At 38.3% G+C, this 16,408-nt stretch overlaps 1 protein-coding gene across 2 annotated transcripts; it reads right to left on the bottom strand.

Moving 5' to 3' along the window:
* Positions 1–14,033: 14,033 nt before the first annotated feature.
* Positions 14,034–15,422, bottom strand: LOC133877629 (transcription factor MYB59). 2 transcript variants are annotated; one of them, XM_062316017.1, is made up of 3 exons: positions 15,223–15,422; positions 15,000–15,129; positions 14,034–14,842 (listed from the first exon to the last, which is right to left on the bottom strand). In XM_062316017.1, the coding sequence occupies exons 1-3, from the start codon at positions 15,335–15,337 to the stop codon at positions 14,326–14,328; spliced, it is 762 nt and encodes a 253-aa protein (XP_062172001.1). In that variant the 5' UTR covers positions 15,338–15,422; the 3' UTR covers positions 14,034–14,325. The 2 variants fall into 2 exon arrangements, with proteins under 2 accessions (XP_062172001.1, XP_062172003.1); XM_062316019.1 differs by having other exon boundaries at positions 15,194–15,416.
* Between the last annotated feature and the right edge of the window lie 986 nt (positions 15,423–16,408).

Here is a 16,408-nt window from a genome sequence, read left to right on the forward strand (position 1 = left end):
ACAACCAAAAGGGATTTACACAGAAAGTAAAGGCTGCAAATTCCACTTCCTAACCAGCAAAAGACTATTCGCAATCTTCTTAGCGAAGCATCTAGCAAGCAACCTCGACCTAACCTCCCACTTCATTTGTTGAACCAAGACTAATATAACTAGGAAGGTGGTATTTTCAGTTGGACTTTCGTGCACAAGATCTGAAAACTTCCGCAAATAGACCACGTATTAGGACGTCAACTTCAAGCCTGATTTCGACCTTGATGTAGTCAGTATCTCTCAAAACTCAAAACATGGAAGTTGTATAAATTTTTCTTGGTGTTCCATAGCATCTTGAATCATCTCAATCGGAGCTTGGATGAGAGAGTTATGCCCAATTTACAAAGTGATGTCGAAACTGTCCAAAATCGTCCAATTAGCTTTGTTTTGCATTTAACGCCTCCATTTGCATCCTAAATCAAAATAAAAAGAATAACGAGTACATTTAGGCACCAAATAAGTATAAAAGACTAAACATTGAGGGAGAAAAATATGACATTTTGCATTCTCATCAATGACCTCCTCTGAACGAGGGGTAATCCCATGCAACAAGTCATTACGGTGCCTTCAAATATAATAGATAGTAGTCCCAAAACAGAGCCTACAAATGCTAGCATACAAACTTCTCCCCTTCAAATGGACATCACCCCAACTACCAATAGAATCACAGTCCACATGAGGGACAAAAACCAAACAATCAGACATAAAACTCCTCCAAACACGTCGACTCAAGCTACACCTAAAAAAGAGATGGTCTCGACTCTCCTGACAAACAAAACATGAAAGGCACAAAGTTGAACCTTTGTAACCCCAAGTGTACATCTTTTCCTTGGTAATGAGGGCATTCCTAAACTCCAACTAGAGAATGAAAGAACATTTAGGAATTGCCAATGTATACCAAACAAGATTATGCCATCCTACCTCCGACATTCTAGGTCGAATCTGCTCCCAGGTATGAGCACAAGAATATTTTCCAGTAAAGGACCTTCAAACAGGAATGTCATCCCTCCCAATACTAAATTCCGACAATCTACTCTAAATTTGCACCAAAAAATCAGATTTGGCACTAGGCCAGTACCAAGCTCCATCCCGAATAATATAAGACACTTTAGGACCAATAGAACTTCCAGCATCATAGATTGTCCGGTATCCATATTTATCAAAGAAGCAACCCTCAGGATGCCACACATCATACCACAGAAAAATCTTCTGGCCATATCCAACTTTGAAGCTAAAAAATTGTTTTGCTACACTTCTAAGCTTCAACAATTTTCTCCAGCTCCAAGAACAATTTTGGGAATGGAGACTAGGGGTGAGCAGAACCTACCCGCACCCGCAGATCCGCCCCGCCCTGCCCCGATTTTCACGGATATTGTGTGAATTAAATCTTATGCGGATTGAAGGATTGCTGATCCGTGACTTACAAGGCGGATTGCGAAAATGGATTTTTTCCAATCCGCAAACCCGCCCCGCCCCGAAGTCAGTTTTAAACCAAATGAAATTTTCAATAAAACTGAAAACCGTATGGGCATAGCATCAAATTTTCCCCCAAAGCCAAAGGCCAAAACCATGAAACCCTAACCTAACACAACTCCTCTTTCTCTTCTTTCAATCTCATATACCAGACGGGTCATCTCCTCCTCCTCTTTATCTTCTTTCACTCGTCGTTGTCGTTGTCTTCAAATATTCACTCGTCATTGCAGATGCATACTCAGCTTATAGATTTTATTTGCCAGCGTTCATGGACTTCTATGGTAGAATCCACCTCGCACAGGTGTATTGTGTCACGGGCATTTTACTAAAGCTTGGCTGATAAGAGATTTAGGCAAAACAAGAGTATGTAGAAGCTTGGAGAAGGTCCAAGGATAAGGGGTTGTCTTGGGAAGGGAAACTACATGGCAGTAAGTGGTGGAAGCTTTGGTGTGTGCGAGACAGCTGTACAGTCTTTTGGAAATTGGAATTGTGTTGTACAGTTTTTTATGGTTTTGGGCCTAGAAAAAAAAAAAGGATTTGTTTATGGCGATCCTGTTATTAGTTTTTGTTTGGAAAACTTTTGGTTTTGTTTGGAGGGTTATTGGAAAAGTTTTAATTTTGATGTTGGATTTGTTGGTAATTCTGGTTCTTTCTTGTTTTTGATTGCGATTTTCAAATTTTGAACTGGGTTAGTATAATTGTGATTTATTTTTTTGGTTTTTGGCCTAAAAAAAAAAAAACCCGAACCCGCATGAATCCCAATCCGTGCTACCTGAGGCCCAGCGGGTTGATCATTCATTATGCGGGTTGCGGATCTTGATTTTTAAACCCATTCACCGCGAGGCGGGTTGTAAAAAACATGCAAATCCGGCCCAATCCGGCCCACGCCCACCCCTAACAGAGACTTACCAAAAGCTCATCCCCTTCAATAAGTTGTTCTCAACCCAGGCCACCCATAAGGACCCAGACCTAGCCAACAGAGCCCAGATGTGGTGAAGCATGGAAGCTTGGTTCCAAATGTAAAGCTTTTTGATGCCCAACTTGGCTTCCTTCTTTGGGACACACACCTTGTCCCAAGCCACTTTAGCTTTGGCTCTAGTATCCTTCCCACACCAGAGAAACTTGTTTAGCTTTTGTTCCAACAGCTTAACAACCTTCTTGGGTAGAATAAACACCCAGGACCAAAACACTTGAAAACTACATAAAACAGAGTTTATAAGCTGGAGCCGCCCTGTAAAAGAGAGGTTCTTCACAAGCCAAGACTCTATCTAGTTCACAACCCTAGCCACAAGAATGTCACAATCAACTGCAGACAATCTCTTGGAGTAAAGAGGAACACCAAGGTACCGGACATGAAGAATACCTTCACTCATTTGCAGCAAGCTTAAAACGCCAACTTTATCACTGTTTGAAATTCCAGCACAAAACACTAGGCTCTTTGCTGGATTAGCTTTTAAGCCCAAGAGGTCTTCAAAATTGATCAAGACTTCCTTAATAACATGAACAGAATCCAAACTAGCGGCAGAGAAAATCAATAGGTCATCAACAAAGCAAAGGTGAGTCAGCTTAAGGGATTGGCACTTTGGATGAAAACCAAAGAGAGAATTAGTCGCATCATTTTCCAACAATAGGGATAAAATCTTCATAGCCATAACGAACACATAGGGGGACATGGGATCCCCCTGCCTCAAGCCTTTCTGCCCTGGAAAGTACCCAACCACTTGGGTTGGAAATGCATTCCTTAACCCAACCAACAAACTTCCGGGGAGCACCAAAGCAACCAAGGCAATGGAGGATAAACTCCCAACTTACAAAATCATAAGCCTTCATGAGGTCCACTTTGAGAGTACATCAAGGAGTCCCCTTCTCTCGGTGATAGTTGCACACCAATTCTTGGGCCAACAATATATTCTCAAATATACTTCTACTGGGGATGAAGGACCTTTGGTTAGAACCAATTATATCATCCAGCCCCAGGAGAAGCTTATTAGCAATAATTTTCGTAATGCATTTATAGACTAGATTACAGCAAGAAATCGGCTTGTAACTCCCATTTCATAGGGGCTTTTCCTCTTAGGAACCAAAGTAATAATGGTGGCATTCACCTCTCTAAGCAGTCTACCATAAGAGAAAAATTACAAGATAGCCTCAGTGACATCATTTCCAATAACCGGCCAAGCTCTCTGAAAAAAACAGGCCGAGAGCTAGGACTGGCAAAACAGGTACTTGGCATGACCCGTTTACGACCCCCGACCCGTTTAAGCTAGACCCAAACATTACCTGTTTATGTTAACGGGTCGGGGATCCAAACATGACACGACACGGCAATTCCACGGGTTACCCGACACGACCCGTGAAACCCGTTTATCATAATGGGTCGTATTGGGTCGACACGACCCGTTTGACCCGTTTAGCTTAATTTTTTTTTTTTTTTTTGTATTTAAATGAAATAATAAAATATTATACTGGCCACTCTGGCTTAAGGTGAAGGTGCACATTAGGGAAATAATTGAAGCTTAGCAAGCCATACAACTGAAATAGTTTCAGTAGTAGTTGTGAATTCATAAAAAAATGTATTGAGCCTTTAGTATGTATCAATTCAAACTTGAGTAATTAATGTTCGACTCAGTTTGATACATAGTACCCCTAGTTGTTTCAACACTGTAAAGTGGTTATTTTGTATACGTTGCCTCTAAGAATTATGTTCAATTGACAGTTATACTCTGTACATTTGGATGCCAACCAGAAGTGCTATTATTAGTATATTGAAAGTCTTTCTTTACATTTTATCTTGCCTTTTATTTTTCAATCAAAATTTTAAATCTAAAAGATAAAGATGCATTGTATTTTCTCTTAAAGTATTATTTAAAAGCACTTGATAACTCATTTCATGAAAATCATTGTTGCTGACACTTTTTATTTTATTTTGTTCTTTTATTTTCAAAACTATTGGTGGCCATAGATGGTTTTGTATAGATGAAGTTGAGATTCTTTCTAGACAGAGATAATCTGAATCCTTCTTTTTTTCTTTTTTTTTTTTTAAATTGTAATCATGTCGTGGGTGATCAGTGACCTGACCCACCAAACCGAACTAAATGGGTCGACCCGTTTATGACCCAAACCCGTTTACGGTAAACCCAAATCCGCTAATTTCGTGTCGTCTTTGTGTCAGGTTGTTGAGTCATGTCAAAATTGACAGCCCTACCGAGAACCCATCCGGGCCTAAAGCTTTGTTCCGGTTCATAGAAAATATCACATTGCGGATTAAATTACTAGACACCTCAGCTGCCATGCCAACAACACAAGCAGCAGAGAACCTCCTTTTAACCAGCTGAGAAATCCTATCAGCCTTGATTTTAGTAAAAGAGTGGACAGACTCCCCAAGAAGCTTTTGATAATAACCAATAGCTATGTTCTTAATTTTGCCCCCTATCCTTCACTTTGTTTCCTGCTTCATCCTTCAAAACCTTAACAAGGTTGGAGGAATTCCTCACCTTCACTGATTTGTGGAAGAAAGAATTATTACCATCACGAAGATTGAGCCAATTATTTTGGGCCTTCTGTTTCATAAAGTTCTCCTCGGCCAAAGAAAGAGAAATATAGGCATGAAGGCACTCCTTTTCATGCTTAAGACAGTCCGCATTGCCATGAGAAGCAACAAAGAAAGCTTGTGCCCGGTTAAGGTCATTTTTAGCCTTTAGCACCCTCTGCCCCAAACCTCCAAAAACATTTACATTCTTAACTTTCAGGATCCTCTTAACTAGCTTCAATCTAGTGTATAGCGTATACATAGAAAACCCCTTAACATGAATATTCTAGCCCTTAGCAACCCAATCCAAGAAAAGTTTGTGATCCACCCAAAAAATTGAAGAATTTAAAGGGCTTGGGACCAAAACTAGTATACTGCTCCACCACAATCAAAGTTGGAGAATGATCAGAAACTCCAACTTCCAAAAAGTCCACTGAAGTGCTACCATAACTCTACATCTATATTACATTAGCTAAGACTCGATCGAGCTTTTTGGAGACAAAAGCCAAGTTACCTTGTTTATTAGACCAGGTATGAAAGCAGCCGGTAAAGGCTAAATCATCAACCTGTAAACTAGTGATGCAAGCAGCAAACTCTTCATCATAGCATAAGATACTTCCTACACCCCATTTCTTTTGATGGTCCCTAATGGCATTGAAGTCATCAGACAAAATCCAAGGAACAGAACCCAACTTGATCCTCAAATTTTCCAACCTCTTCCACAAGGTCCTCTTATCCAGACCTTGGTTTGCCCCATACATAGCAGAAAGAAACCAAGGCCTCCTATCAGTAGTAGACTGGACCATACAAGTGAGCACTTGATCATGCACATCAACCAAAGAAAGGGAAGTGATAACCGAGTCCCAACAAGTGCATACGATAATTATGGAAAAAATTCCTGCCAGGTAGCATAGACTCAACAATTCTAACTGAATTATCATGTTGAACACGAGTCTCAACTAAACAAATAATAGAAAGCTTTAGACTAACAACCAACCTCCTTACCTCTCTTTGCTTTAGGGGATTATTAAGCCCCCTGACATTCCAGGCAAGGATCTTCATATTTCAGTGGTAGGAGAACCTCTTCCCGTAGAGGAGCATTGTCCCTTTTCTCGAGAGGACAAAGCACTCTCAAACACATCCAAGAAGGTAGGGGGAGGGCCAGGTCTGAATTGCTCCTCAACCACAATCCTACCAATGGGTTCAAAAGAATTAGAAAGATTAACCCCAACAGCCTTACTCTTCTGCTAAGAGTTACTTGAAGGCCTCCAGATAGCCCTATCAAAAGACTTCTGAACCGGAGCAGTCTTCTTCTGATCAGGAGCAGTCTTAAAAGGGGACTTCTTGTGAGCCTTTGGAGGACCTTTAGGGAGCCATACCTTCGTACTCTTACAAGAACAAGCATAGGCCACATGTCTAAAGCCAGCACACAAGGAGCACTTGGGAGGGAGCCATGGGTATTCCACACCAATGACAATAGAGGCACCATCGAACTCAATATCTATTTCCTTTGGGTACTCAGAGTTGACATCTATCTCAACAAGAACGCGAGCATAACCCAGCCTCTTCTGCTCCTCAGTCACATTGTCTGCAAATAAAGGTCTGCCAACACCACTTGCCACATGACTAAGACATGTTGGGGTCCAAAACTCCATTGGCAAGTGCAGAAGTTTGATCCACACAGGGATGGTCGCCAGAGTAAGTTTCATAACTTGCATGCCGGGCGTCCATTTGTGAAGAATCAATGGTTTGTTGGATATATGCCAAAGCTTAGCATCCAAAACTTCATCACGGGTAACCTCATCCGGAAACCTAAAGATGAACAAACCATTCTCTAGCGAGAAGACCTCAACAATACCATATTGTTTCCACATAATATTAATAGATTTCTTCAGAAGGAAGAATGGTAAAGGTTATCTAGGAATTGCCCAATCAGGCTCGATTTCCACTTAGAGATTCCCTCCTCAACTGCCTCTGTAAGAGGAGAAACAACTACTTTGTCCCCAACCTTTTAAGGAGCAAAGAATTGCAGGTTTCCCAAAGGTCTTTTTGAATGGAATAATCCTCTCCAATCAGAACCTTTTGTGCAAGGGAAAACCTTCGGAGCCTCTCCATTAACTATTGGAGGCACATCATCCTCATCGGACCCCATACTCAGGCATTCAAAGTCAACTTCCTGGTGGCCCTGTACAGAGCCATCATCTTCAGTCTCAGCGTTGATCGCCTCAACAACAGCCTCATTAGGTTCAATCTTAGAGTGAGAAGAATCCTCTTGCTTGTTAGCATCACTCTCAATGTTACCACAAGATTTAGAGGCATCAGCAAAATCAACAATTTTCACACCAGAATCCACAATAGGAGTTACCAGCAAATTACCTTTGCCAATAGTCCCAGTCAAAACTCCCTTCCCCCTACCCTTGCCTCTACCAGGCTTTTTTGCCATAATCAAACCAAACAGCCCGCTCAGACACGAAAAACAAACAACCAAACAAGTCTACCAATCTAAGAATCAGAGATTATAAAGAATATAAGAGACCTGTGTGAGAAAAACCTTCGACTTCCAGCAGTGTCTCTGGCATCAATGCGCCGATCGCAATACAAAAAGTGTCCCGCGCTTTCCAATCCAGAGACCTCCAAGTCCGTACAGTTTTTTTCCTAGGCTGTGACAGTTCATCTTTTCCTCAACTAATTTTTTTTAGAGTTATGAAAACTCAGGATTGATTTTTTATTTTATTTTTGGAAACTAAAGGATTAATTTTTGAAGTCTATTGGGTTTAGAGCTATAATTGAGCCGAGCTGAGTATTGAATATTCAAGCTCGATTCGTTTAATTATTATTTTTTAAAACAAGTAGAGGTTGTGCTTGTTCACAAGCTATGCATTTATTATTCATTTCATATATAAAGTAAATGTCGTGATTTAAAAAAAATATTCATATTATTATTAAGATTTATCTGTTTATCTTATAGTATGTATATACATTTATTACACACACACACACACACACACACACAAAAACCTATTTATATACAAATACACATATATCTATATCAATACTTATAATTACAATAATCCAAGTTATATCTATTACATTATAAAGATAAACCATTTTTCTCTTTTTAAATATTTAACATGTTTTCATTACAAAGTTAAAAATAATATTATGAAATAATAAAAATGAAATTATATGAGATTTGAGTCGAACTGAGTTTATATGAGTTTGACTCGATTATTAAACGAGCTTAAATATTTGTTCAAGTTCTGTTTGTTTAATAAATAAATTGATTCTAAGCCAAGTCCGAGCATATTTGCGAGCGGCTCTATTCATTTAAAACCCTAATTTGGGTTGCTTGAAACTTATTATAGCTTGCAGTCTACGAGTGTACATGTAAGCAGATATTAACCACAACTATCTGCTTCCACACATACGGATGCGGTTAGTAAAAACCATTATTTGCATATACGAATGCGAATAGCAATTTTAGAGTATACAGTTATTAATCACATTAATACTAAAATGACGTCGTTTTGGATTAGGTATAGGTTATGTTATTCTCACAAAAAAAAAAAGAAGGTATAGGTTATGTTTACATTAATTTGGTTAATTGTGTTGCTTTATAGTGTAACACTTTAGTAAAAAGACAAAAGTAATATGAAATTAATATATTTTCAAATATTAGTGCTTAAACAAGCCTAAATTACTAAAAAAATGGCCTAAATTATTTTGAAAATAGTTTAAAATAGGTCCTCATAGATACCCAAAAGGCTAATTACATAATATGTAGATAGCGGATAATAAACGCAATAATCGCGATATTGCAGTCAGTAAAAATATAATGCAGATACGGATATCTAAAAGTAGTATCCGTATTTTGTGGATGCGGGTATCACAAATAATCACATCCACATCCACATCTGCAAGTACACAATGGGCCTTGCACCTTATCTCATTCTAACTTTTCTTCATTTGTGTTTTATTTATTTTTTATTTTTTTATTTTTGTGGGAAAACAGAATTATGTCGCCAAAAACGGCGTCGTTTTCATTTTCATTCTCTCTAGCCGACCACAAAGCGGGACGGGTGCTTTTGGTTCAATTTCCAGAGTGTTTGACTTTCATGAAGTTCACGGTCCGTTTGTTTCTTGAGAAATCGCGGGAAAATTGAGCAGAACTCCAAAATCTCAGTACAACACGTGGACTAGAGATAACCGCTGTAGCCTGTAAGATTCTATTCCTCTTTTCTTTCATGTTTGTATGTGCGTGTGTCTGTGTAATTTTATTTGAATTTTACTGTATTTTGTTCTGTACTTGACTTTTATATTGCTAAAATTGGAATTGGATTAAGGTTGGATACGTATTATTTCGTTGTTCTTTCACTTTTGGAGAGATTAGAAGGGAGATCAAAACAGTACCTGTTGTAACAGGTAACGTAGCACATAGTTGTCATGATTTTGGATTTGGCTAATTTTGTAGCTCAAATTAAGTTTCTCTGTACGCACTTCTATTCCTATAAATAGATATTGGCAATAGAACATTTCTTTCATTAGATTAGTGATGAATGTTCCACATGCTATTGATTGACCGGGAGAAATCAAATGATACTGACAGTATAGGTGATGAGAATATTCTGTATTTGATTGATGGAAAATGAGTGTATAAAGCGGGCATGATGAAGGATTTACGTATATTGTACTGTGTATATATGCGGCAGGAGTGGTGGAAATGCTTGTTAAGTTTTTGGCTTCAGATATCTACCTTTTGACTTATTGGAAGGATAGGATAAGATGTGATTATACGCACTATGGAAGATAATATTAACATCTGGATGACTGATTTGACCTGCATTCCAATGAAAAACAAGTAATATATGAAAGCAGATTGGACAAATAACAAGTTGCCTTATTTTATTAAGATCTAGAGGCGATATGGTAGAAACTAAATTGTGTATTCTATATCCCTCATTAACATTAAACAATTAGAAAATGCGAGAAGCCGAAGACAAATTCATATCCAGACTTTCTTTTTCTCTGATTATAATCCAAGGTAGGCAGTACTAGGACCAGTGAATATTTGAGTTTATTTAATTGGATACATTATGAACAATGATATTTGAACCGGAGGAACCAATACAGGAAGCGATAGATTGTTTAAGTAAAACTAGCCCACCATTTGAGGAATCTGTTACGATCTTAAGTGTCCTACGTGGCTTAAGTACAATCTTAATCATGTGTATATAAGCTCTTAGGCATCATTCCTTGTAAAATGCTTTTTAAGGGTGAGTTTTATATAAGGTTTGTATAATTTAGTATCAGAGTCTGGCCACCATGTCGAGTATCATTGAATATTAACAGATGAGTGGAGCCGCCAAAAGAGAAAGGGTTACCATCGGGCCAGTGTCGATAGAGTGAAAAGCTGTGGATGTCGACTGCGAAGCGTGGTGGTATGTATTGAAAGCTTGTTTTCAAGGCTAAGTTTTATGTGAGGTTTGTATCTGTTAGGGATCTACATCCTATGGTAAAAGAAGTCTTGTAGTAGCAAGACTCTCTTAATTTAGAATAAAAATGTATAATTTCATTAGGAGTTTAAGACTAGAATAACTTAGAGATAATAAGTTATCTTTATTCATAACATTAAAATTAGGATTAGATTAGGATTTAAATGTTATAGATAATATATATGTTATCATTATTGATAACATTAGAAGTGGTTTATTCTAGTTAGTATTTTACTTATACTTTGCATTGTAAGTGTTTATTTAAATACACCATAAGTTCTTTAATAAGAAAGCAAAGATTAATAATATTCAGCTTTAGAGTTGATTTGGGAGGTGTTAGGGTTCCTCGAACTACCTTTATTCTATCTGTTATGTGCTTGAGAAATTAAATCCATTACAACTTAGTATCAGAGCCGCGTTGGGACGACGGACCAAGCCAACCATGTTTATCAAAGTCTCCCAAGAATTTTGACAGAGTTCCAACATTGGTCAAATCAGTTTTTCAAGCAATGGAGAGATGACATTGCAACACGTCGCTGCCGGCCAGAAATCCCTCCAATCTTCACCAAACATCCCCAACGATCACAGCCAATCCATCAATCCGCATGATTCAACCATCACAAAACTCATCAGTTCGGAATTGTTGGAAATCGTTCGATAACACTTCTTCCTATTTCTCAATGATATCCGACGTTCCAAACAATTCCCCTTTTTCTTTAAAGCAGTTAAAAGCCATCATGCAAGAAGTAAGATTGTATTGATTACAAGAGAGGATGGCTCTAGAATAGAGGACCCCAATACTATTAAGGAGGAAGCTATTAAATATTTCCAAAGGCTGTTAAGTGAGAACCAGCCACGACCCACTCTCGATTATGACCTACTTGGAAGGGCCTTACCTCGAAGACTCGATAATTCTCAGTGTGGGGAGCTGGCTAGGGAAGTTACAAATAAGGAAATCAAAGATGCAATTTTCTCAATGAAAGATAGTAAGGCCCCAGGGCCGAATGGGTTCAATGCTCTTTTAAAGAAAAGAGCTTAGAACATTGTGAGAAGCTTAGTATGTGCAGCAGTTAAATCCTTTTTCAGATCAGGAAGAATCCTTATAAAATCCAACTCCACCTACGACCCAAACACCACAAATCCACCAAAAACCCACCATCCCCACCAAAGACCACAAATCCGCTAGACCCCACTGCACCCAGCATCTCAGCCGCACCACCCCAGTCGTGCCTCCGCAAATCTTGCCAGCACCGTCACGGTTCCTGCAGCACTACCGCATCAGTTGCCTCCCAGTAACGCCCAAGTTTGAGTCTCAATCTTTAAGGTTCCATGTTTTGTGGTTCATGAAAAGGAAGAAAAAGAGTTCTGCCCTCTTTGATTGGTTCAGGAAGTGAAAAAAGGAAATTTTAGGACCTTGAGGACAAGGTCATTTTAAGGGGAAATGAGTGTACGGGTCTACATCCTATGGTAGAAGAAGTCTTGTAGTAGCAAACTCTCTTAATTTAGAATAAGAATATATAATTTCATTAGGAGTTTAAGACTAGAATAACTTAGAGATAATAAGTTATCTTTATTGATAATATTAGAATTAGGATTAGATTAGGATTTAAATGTTATAGATAATATACATGTTATCATTATTGATAACATTAGAAGTAGTTTGTTCTAGTTAGTCTTTTACTTATACTTTGCATTGCAAGTGTTTATTTAAAGACATCATAAGTTCTTTAATAAGAAAGCAAAGATTAATAATATTCATCTCTAGAGTTGATTTGGGAGGTGTTAGGGTTCTTCGAACTACCCTTGTTCTATTCGTTATGTGCTTGAGAAATTAAGCCCATAACAGCATCAGAATCTGAATCTCGATTTGCAAAATGCTTCAATTTGTGAGCAACAGATGGACAAAGTTTGGGTTTGCAGACTTGGAGTTGGACTATGATGACACTTAATAGACATGGAGCTGGACTACGATGACACTGGATGGTGTTGAGCTTGTGTCCAGTTGAACACTGTCTCTGCTTTTAGTGCATTAGATTAACTTACATGTAAAAGAATACATAATTACGTTTTAGTGAGATTTTTTGCCTGTGAGAACTTGGAATACAAGTGCATGTATGTCAAAAAATATGAAAGCAAAACGTTTTGTCATCCATAACCTCTTCAATATAGTCCGTATCTTATGGTTAATTGTAATCTGAGCAGACAAACGAATGAAGTCTGTTATCCTTCTTCAGGTGGTCATATAAGGTTTTATAGATGTCAACAAATTAGAGCTCAAAACTCATACCATAAAGGCCAGAAAGCCAAAACCTCTTATTGTTACAGAGAACCCATACACGAACTTGATTTGAAAAGTGACTAAAATAGCAGGCCTTGTTCTTTTTGGAAAGAACATTAGCGGAAATTTCAACAGGAATTGAGACTCGAGAAGACAAAACGTAAGAGCTTGAAATTGTTTGACTTATCACCTTCATAGATAGTTTTGGCATCATGCTTTGATTCCCCAAGATGCGTTACACTTGTCTCGTCTTTATCACTCTAGTGCTTTTGCTAATTTTTTCTCCTTTCTTAAGAAGTGGATGTTCGTGTTGGAGCTTAGCTGATGTGAGTCAGACCAAGAGAACCACATGTCAAAATCAACTTGATTGTATTGAAGTGTCCATTTCCTTTTAATCAAAAGTCTGGCTTTATCGATCAGCCAAAACAATGTAGAAAATAGAGAGATGTAATGGATTTTGGTAGCTGACCACTAAGCTGGTATTTTACTTCAGGAAGTTCAAAACTATTTATCAGGGTCACTTCTGAAAAGCTGAAGCTCCTCCAGTTTGGTGTGCACTAGCCTTGATGCCTTTTTAACTTATTCATAATATATTCCCTTACCCAATTTGTTGACTACCAGTAACCCATCGTCCTTGTTTCCTCAACTTTAATGTAATTGATGACAATGAAAAATCAGTTAAATTTGCATACCAGAACGAGCTTACTTGGACTGTTGGGACTGTTTGAAATTTCACAGAAAAAAGGGTAGAAGCAATTTAGCATCTGGGACGGGTTTCTTTATTGATTTACCAATTAAAAACCAGATTAGAAGAAAGAAGAGGCTTTTATTCTTTGGAAGATACTTATATTCAAGATCATTTTCAAGGGCCGTACCATCTTATAGAAGATCTTTTACATAAGTGCTGACTGTAAATATTAATTGATGAAGTAACAGCTGAGTCCTCTCCGAACCGCAGGAGATAGAACATCAAATGCATTAAGTCATTGGTTGGTTTCATCTGGAAATCTCTTAATATTACTCTGAAACACTCAGTTATGAAAATGTTGAAGTTACTAAGTGTTAAGTGCTGCAACTTCTGCCAACGAGTTGAAAACCTGTGTATGTTCTCATTCTCTCTCTCTCTCTCCATCTCAAACTCATATATTTATGCGGGTGTGCGTGCGTGTGTGTGTGTGGGTGGTAGCTACACATGCTAACAATATGTGTGTTTATCATATATTAGCAAGACTAACATTAAACGGTACCAGCTTTATTGAAAAGTTACAAGGCGTATTATACATTACATCCATGAACTTACCAACCTCCTTATGGGAGGTTTGATGAGGTTATCTCTTCCTCTCTGAAAAGTGAAAACACACAAAACACAGGGATAGACTACTGTTATGCATGAGATGATTACAGTGATTTGAAATGATGCAGAACTGAATCAAAAAGCTTAGAGAAAACCCACACTATACAGGTTAGAGCTTCCTTAGGACAATATTACATTTATAAACAAATTTCAATAAATAAAATTGTGATTAGCCTGTTAGAGATGCTCCCCAATATCCGTAGCTTGGAAGAAATTGATCACTCATGGGCAGAGACATCTTACCCTCTTCTTCATCCACCTTCCATAGCGAGTCCAAACAGTACTCCCATGATGGAGAAGCCAAAGGAGGACAAGAGAAACTACCTTCTACACTATAGCTATCCTGGACTGGTTTTATATAGTTCTCTTCTGCCAGAGCGATATCTTTCCATATGTCATCCATGGAGTATCCCTTTTCACCCGCTTGCTCTTCTTCCATCTGCTTTTCTGCTGCAGCTATTACATCTGGACCTCCTGTGTCATAAAATCTCTCTTCTCCAGTCTCTGGGAAGGGCAATGAATCCACAGTGGGATTGCTTGCTGATGACGAACAACAATTGGAAGATGATGATGATGGAGAGGTAGCTTGTTTCTTCTCTTGAGCCTTTTTCCTCGTATGAGTTCTCCAATAATTCTTAATTTCGTTGTCTGTACGCCCAGGTAATTTGCGGGCAATTCTTGACCATCTGCATTGGATCATCATTATATGCTAAGGGAATACAGGTATATGTGAACTACTTATTAAGGAAACTAGTTAAATCATCATAGGTACAGCACACCACTGAGGATTATACATGGGGTTAAAACTAGTTAAAACTGCTATTCTTTAGGATGTCCTCAAACCTGTTTCCCCATTTGGAATGAAGTTCCAGCACAAGGCGCTCTTCTTGAGGTGTCATCTTGCCTCGTTTGAGACCAGGGTGCAGGTAATTCACCCATCGTAACCTGCAACTCTTACCTGTTCTGTTCAAACCTACACAAAATGAGGCGGTTAAAGGCAGCCCCTTCCACAATCCCCCATATCCAAATAAGCATACCTATTATTTGTCTCCCGCCACCTTCAAACCTGAAACTTTGGCTATAAAGTCCCATCGTCGATCTCCAAACAAGCCCACAAAGATGTTCAATTTGAAGTCCTCCTGTTCTGTCCATGGACCCTTTCGGATTACCTCTTGCACCATTTTCAACTTTTTTTTTCCCTCTCTATATCTGTGTCTCTTAACTCTTTTTCTTGCTCCACCTATCAAGGGCTCATGGAGACCTCGGTGTACAACTACTACTATATATATAAGCCAGTTTCTATTATTGAGAAACTGCCTAAAAGTTTTGAATAATATAAAATAATGATTGTGCATCTTCACCGTACATATGGTGCACGCATGCTCATTTGGTGATAGGCACCTTGTGTGCATCTGACGTCAGCCATTACAACCAAATAATCAAAGTAAGAGATTGATCTGTTGATGTGAATTTCATTCTCAGCCCTCCTTGTGACTCTATGATTTGATCAAACAAAGATACTTATTGGATCATTTTTTAGACAGGTTATATTATCAATTACTGATGTTTCTGACTAGGTGATATGGCCTTCAGTCATAGGTCGTGAATCCACTCTAATTTGCGACAAGAAACATTTTAATATAATAGAGTTTCATTATATAGTTTAAAGTAACAGTATGCATAGAAAATATGTGCTAAATCATGTTAATGGAAGTGCCAAAAGGTGGCACTTTGAAGAAAACTCTTTAGCTAGAGGCATTAGCTCATGGCTCATGCTTGATTGGATACATATTTCTAGATCTTCTTCTCCTTCCATTCGATTTGAGGAAATGATGGTGGTAGTGCCCCTTGACTTTAGTAAAGGCCATAAACTAGAAGGGTAAGGAAATGAAAAAGAAGATACGGACAAATCTTGAAAAGAATGGAATAGGAATGAACTGTTTTAGGTGCCTTAAAATTGACCTTTTTCTTTTTCTTTATTAAAAATGAGATATTAATTTAAGAGATTTATTGTTAAATGCTAGGGAGAATCAAGTTCCTGCCTAAACAGGGCTAGTTCTAGTTGTTTTCTGCATCAGACTATAGCTTTATGCTCACTCTGATAAAACAATCCTTCTTCTTACACGGATCTAGGTGAAATTAATTACCAGGCGTGCAGCAACAAATGATTTTAATTTTCCCACACAAGGTGATAAAGTTATGTTAGACGTGTCGCTCAAGCTCTGGAGAAGCATGGGCCAATTATAAAATTT

This window comes from Alnus glutinosa, chromosome 9 (assembly GCF_958979055.1).
Source record: "Alnus glutinosa chromosome 9, dhAlnGlut1.1, whole genome shotgun sequence".
NCBI classification, from domain to species: domain Eukaryota; kingdom Viridiplantae; phylum Streptophyta; class Magnoliopsida; order Fagales; family Betulaceae; genus Alnus; species Alnus glutinosa.

What these genes read in the sequence shown, in the direction of transcription:
- LOC133877629 (XM_062316017.1), bottom strand. Translation starts at nt 15,337, where the DNA reads ATGGTGCAAGAGGTAATCCGAAAGGGTCCATGGACAGAACAGGAGGAC. An exon ending in CTTTATAGCCAAAGTTTCAG is followed by an intron (nt 15,130 to 15,222) that starts GTTTGAAGGTGG and finishes CATTTTGTGTAG; the next exon opens with GTTTGAACAGAACAGGTAAG. An exon ending in CATTCCAAATGGGGAAACAG is followed by an intron (nt 14,843 to 14,999) that starts GTTTGAGGACAT and finishes GATCCAATGCAG; the next exon opens with ATGGTCAAGAATTGCCCGCA.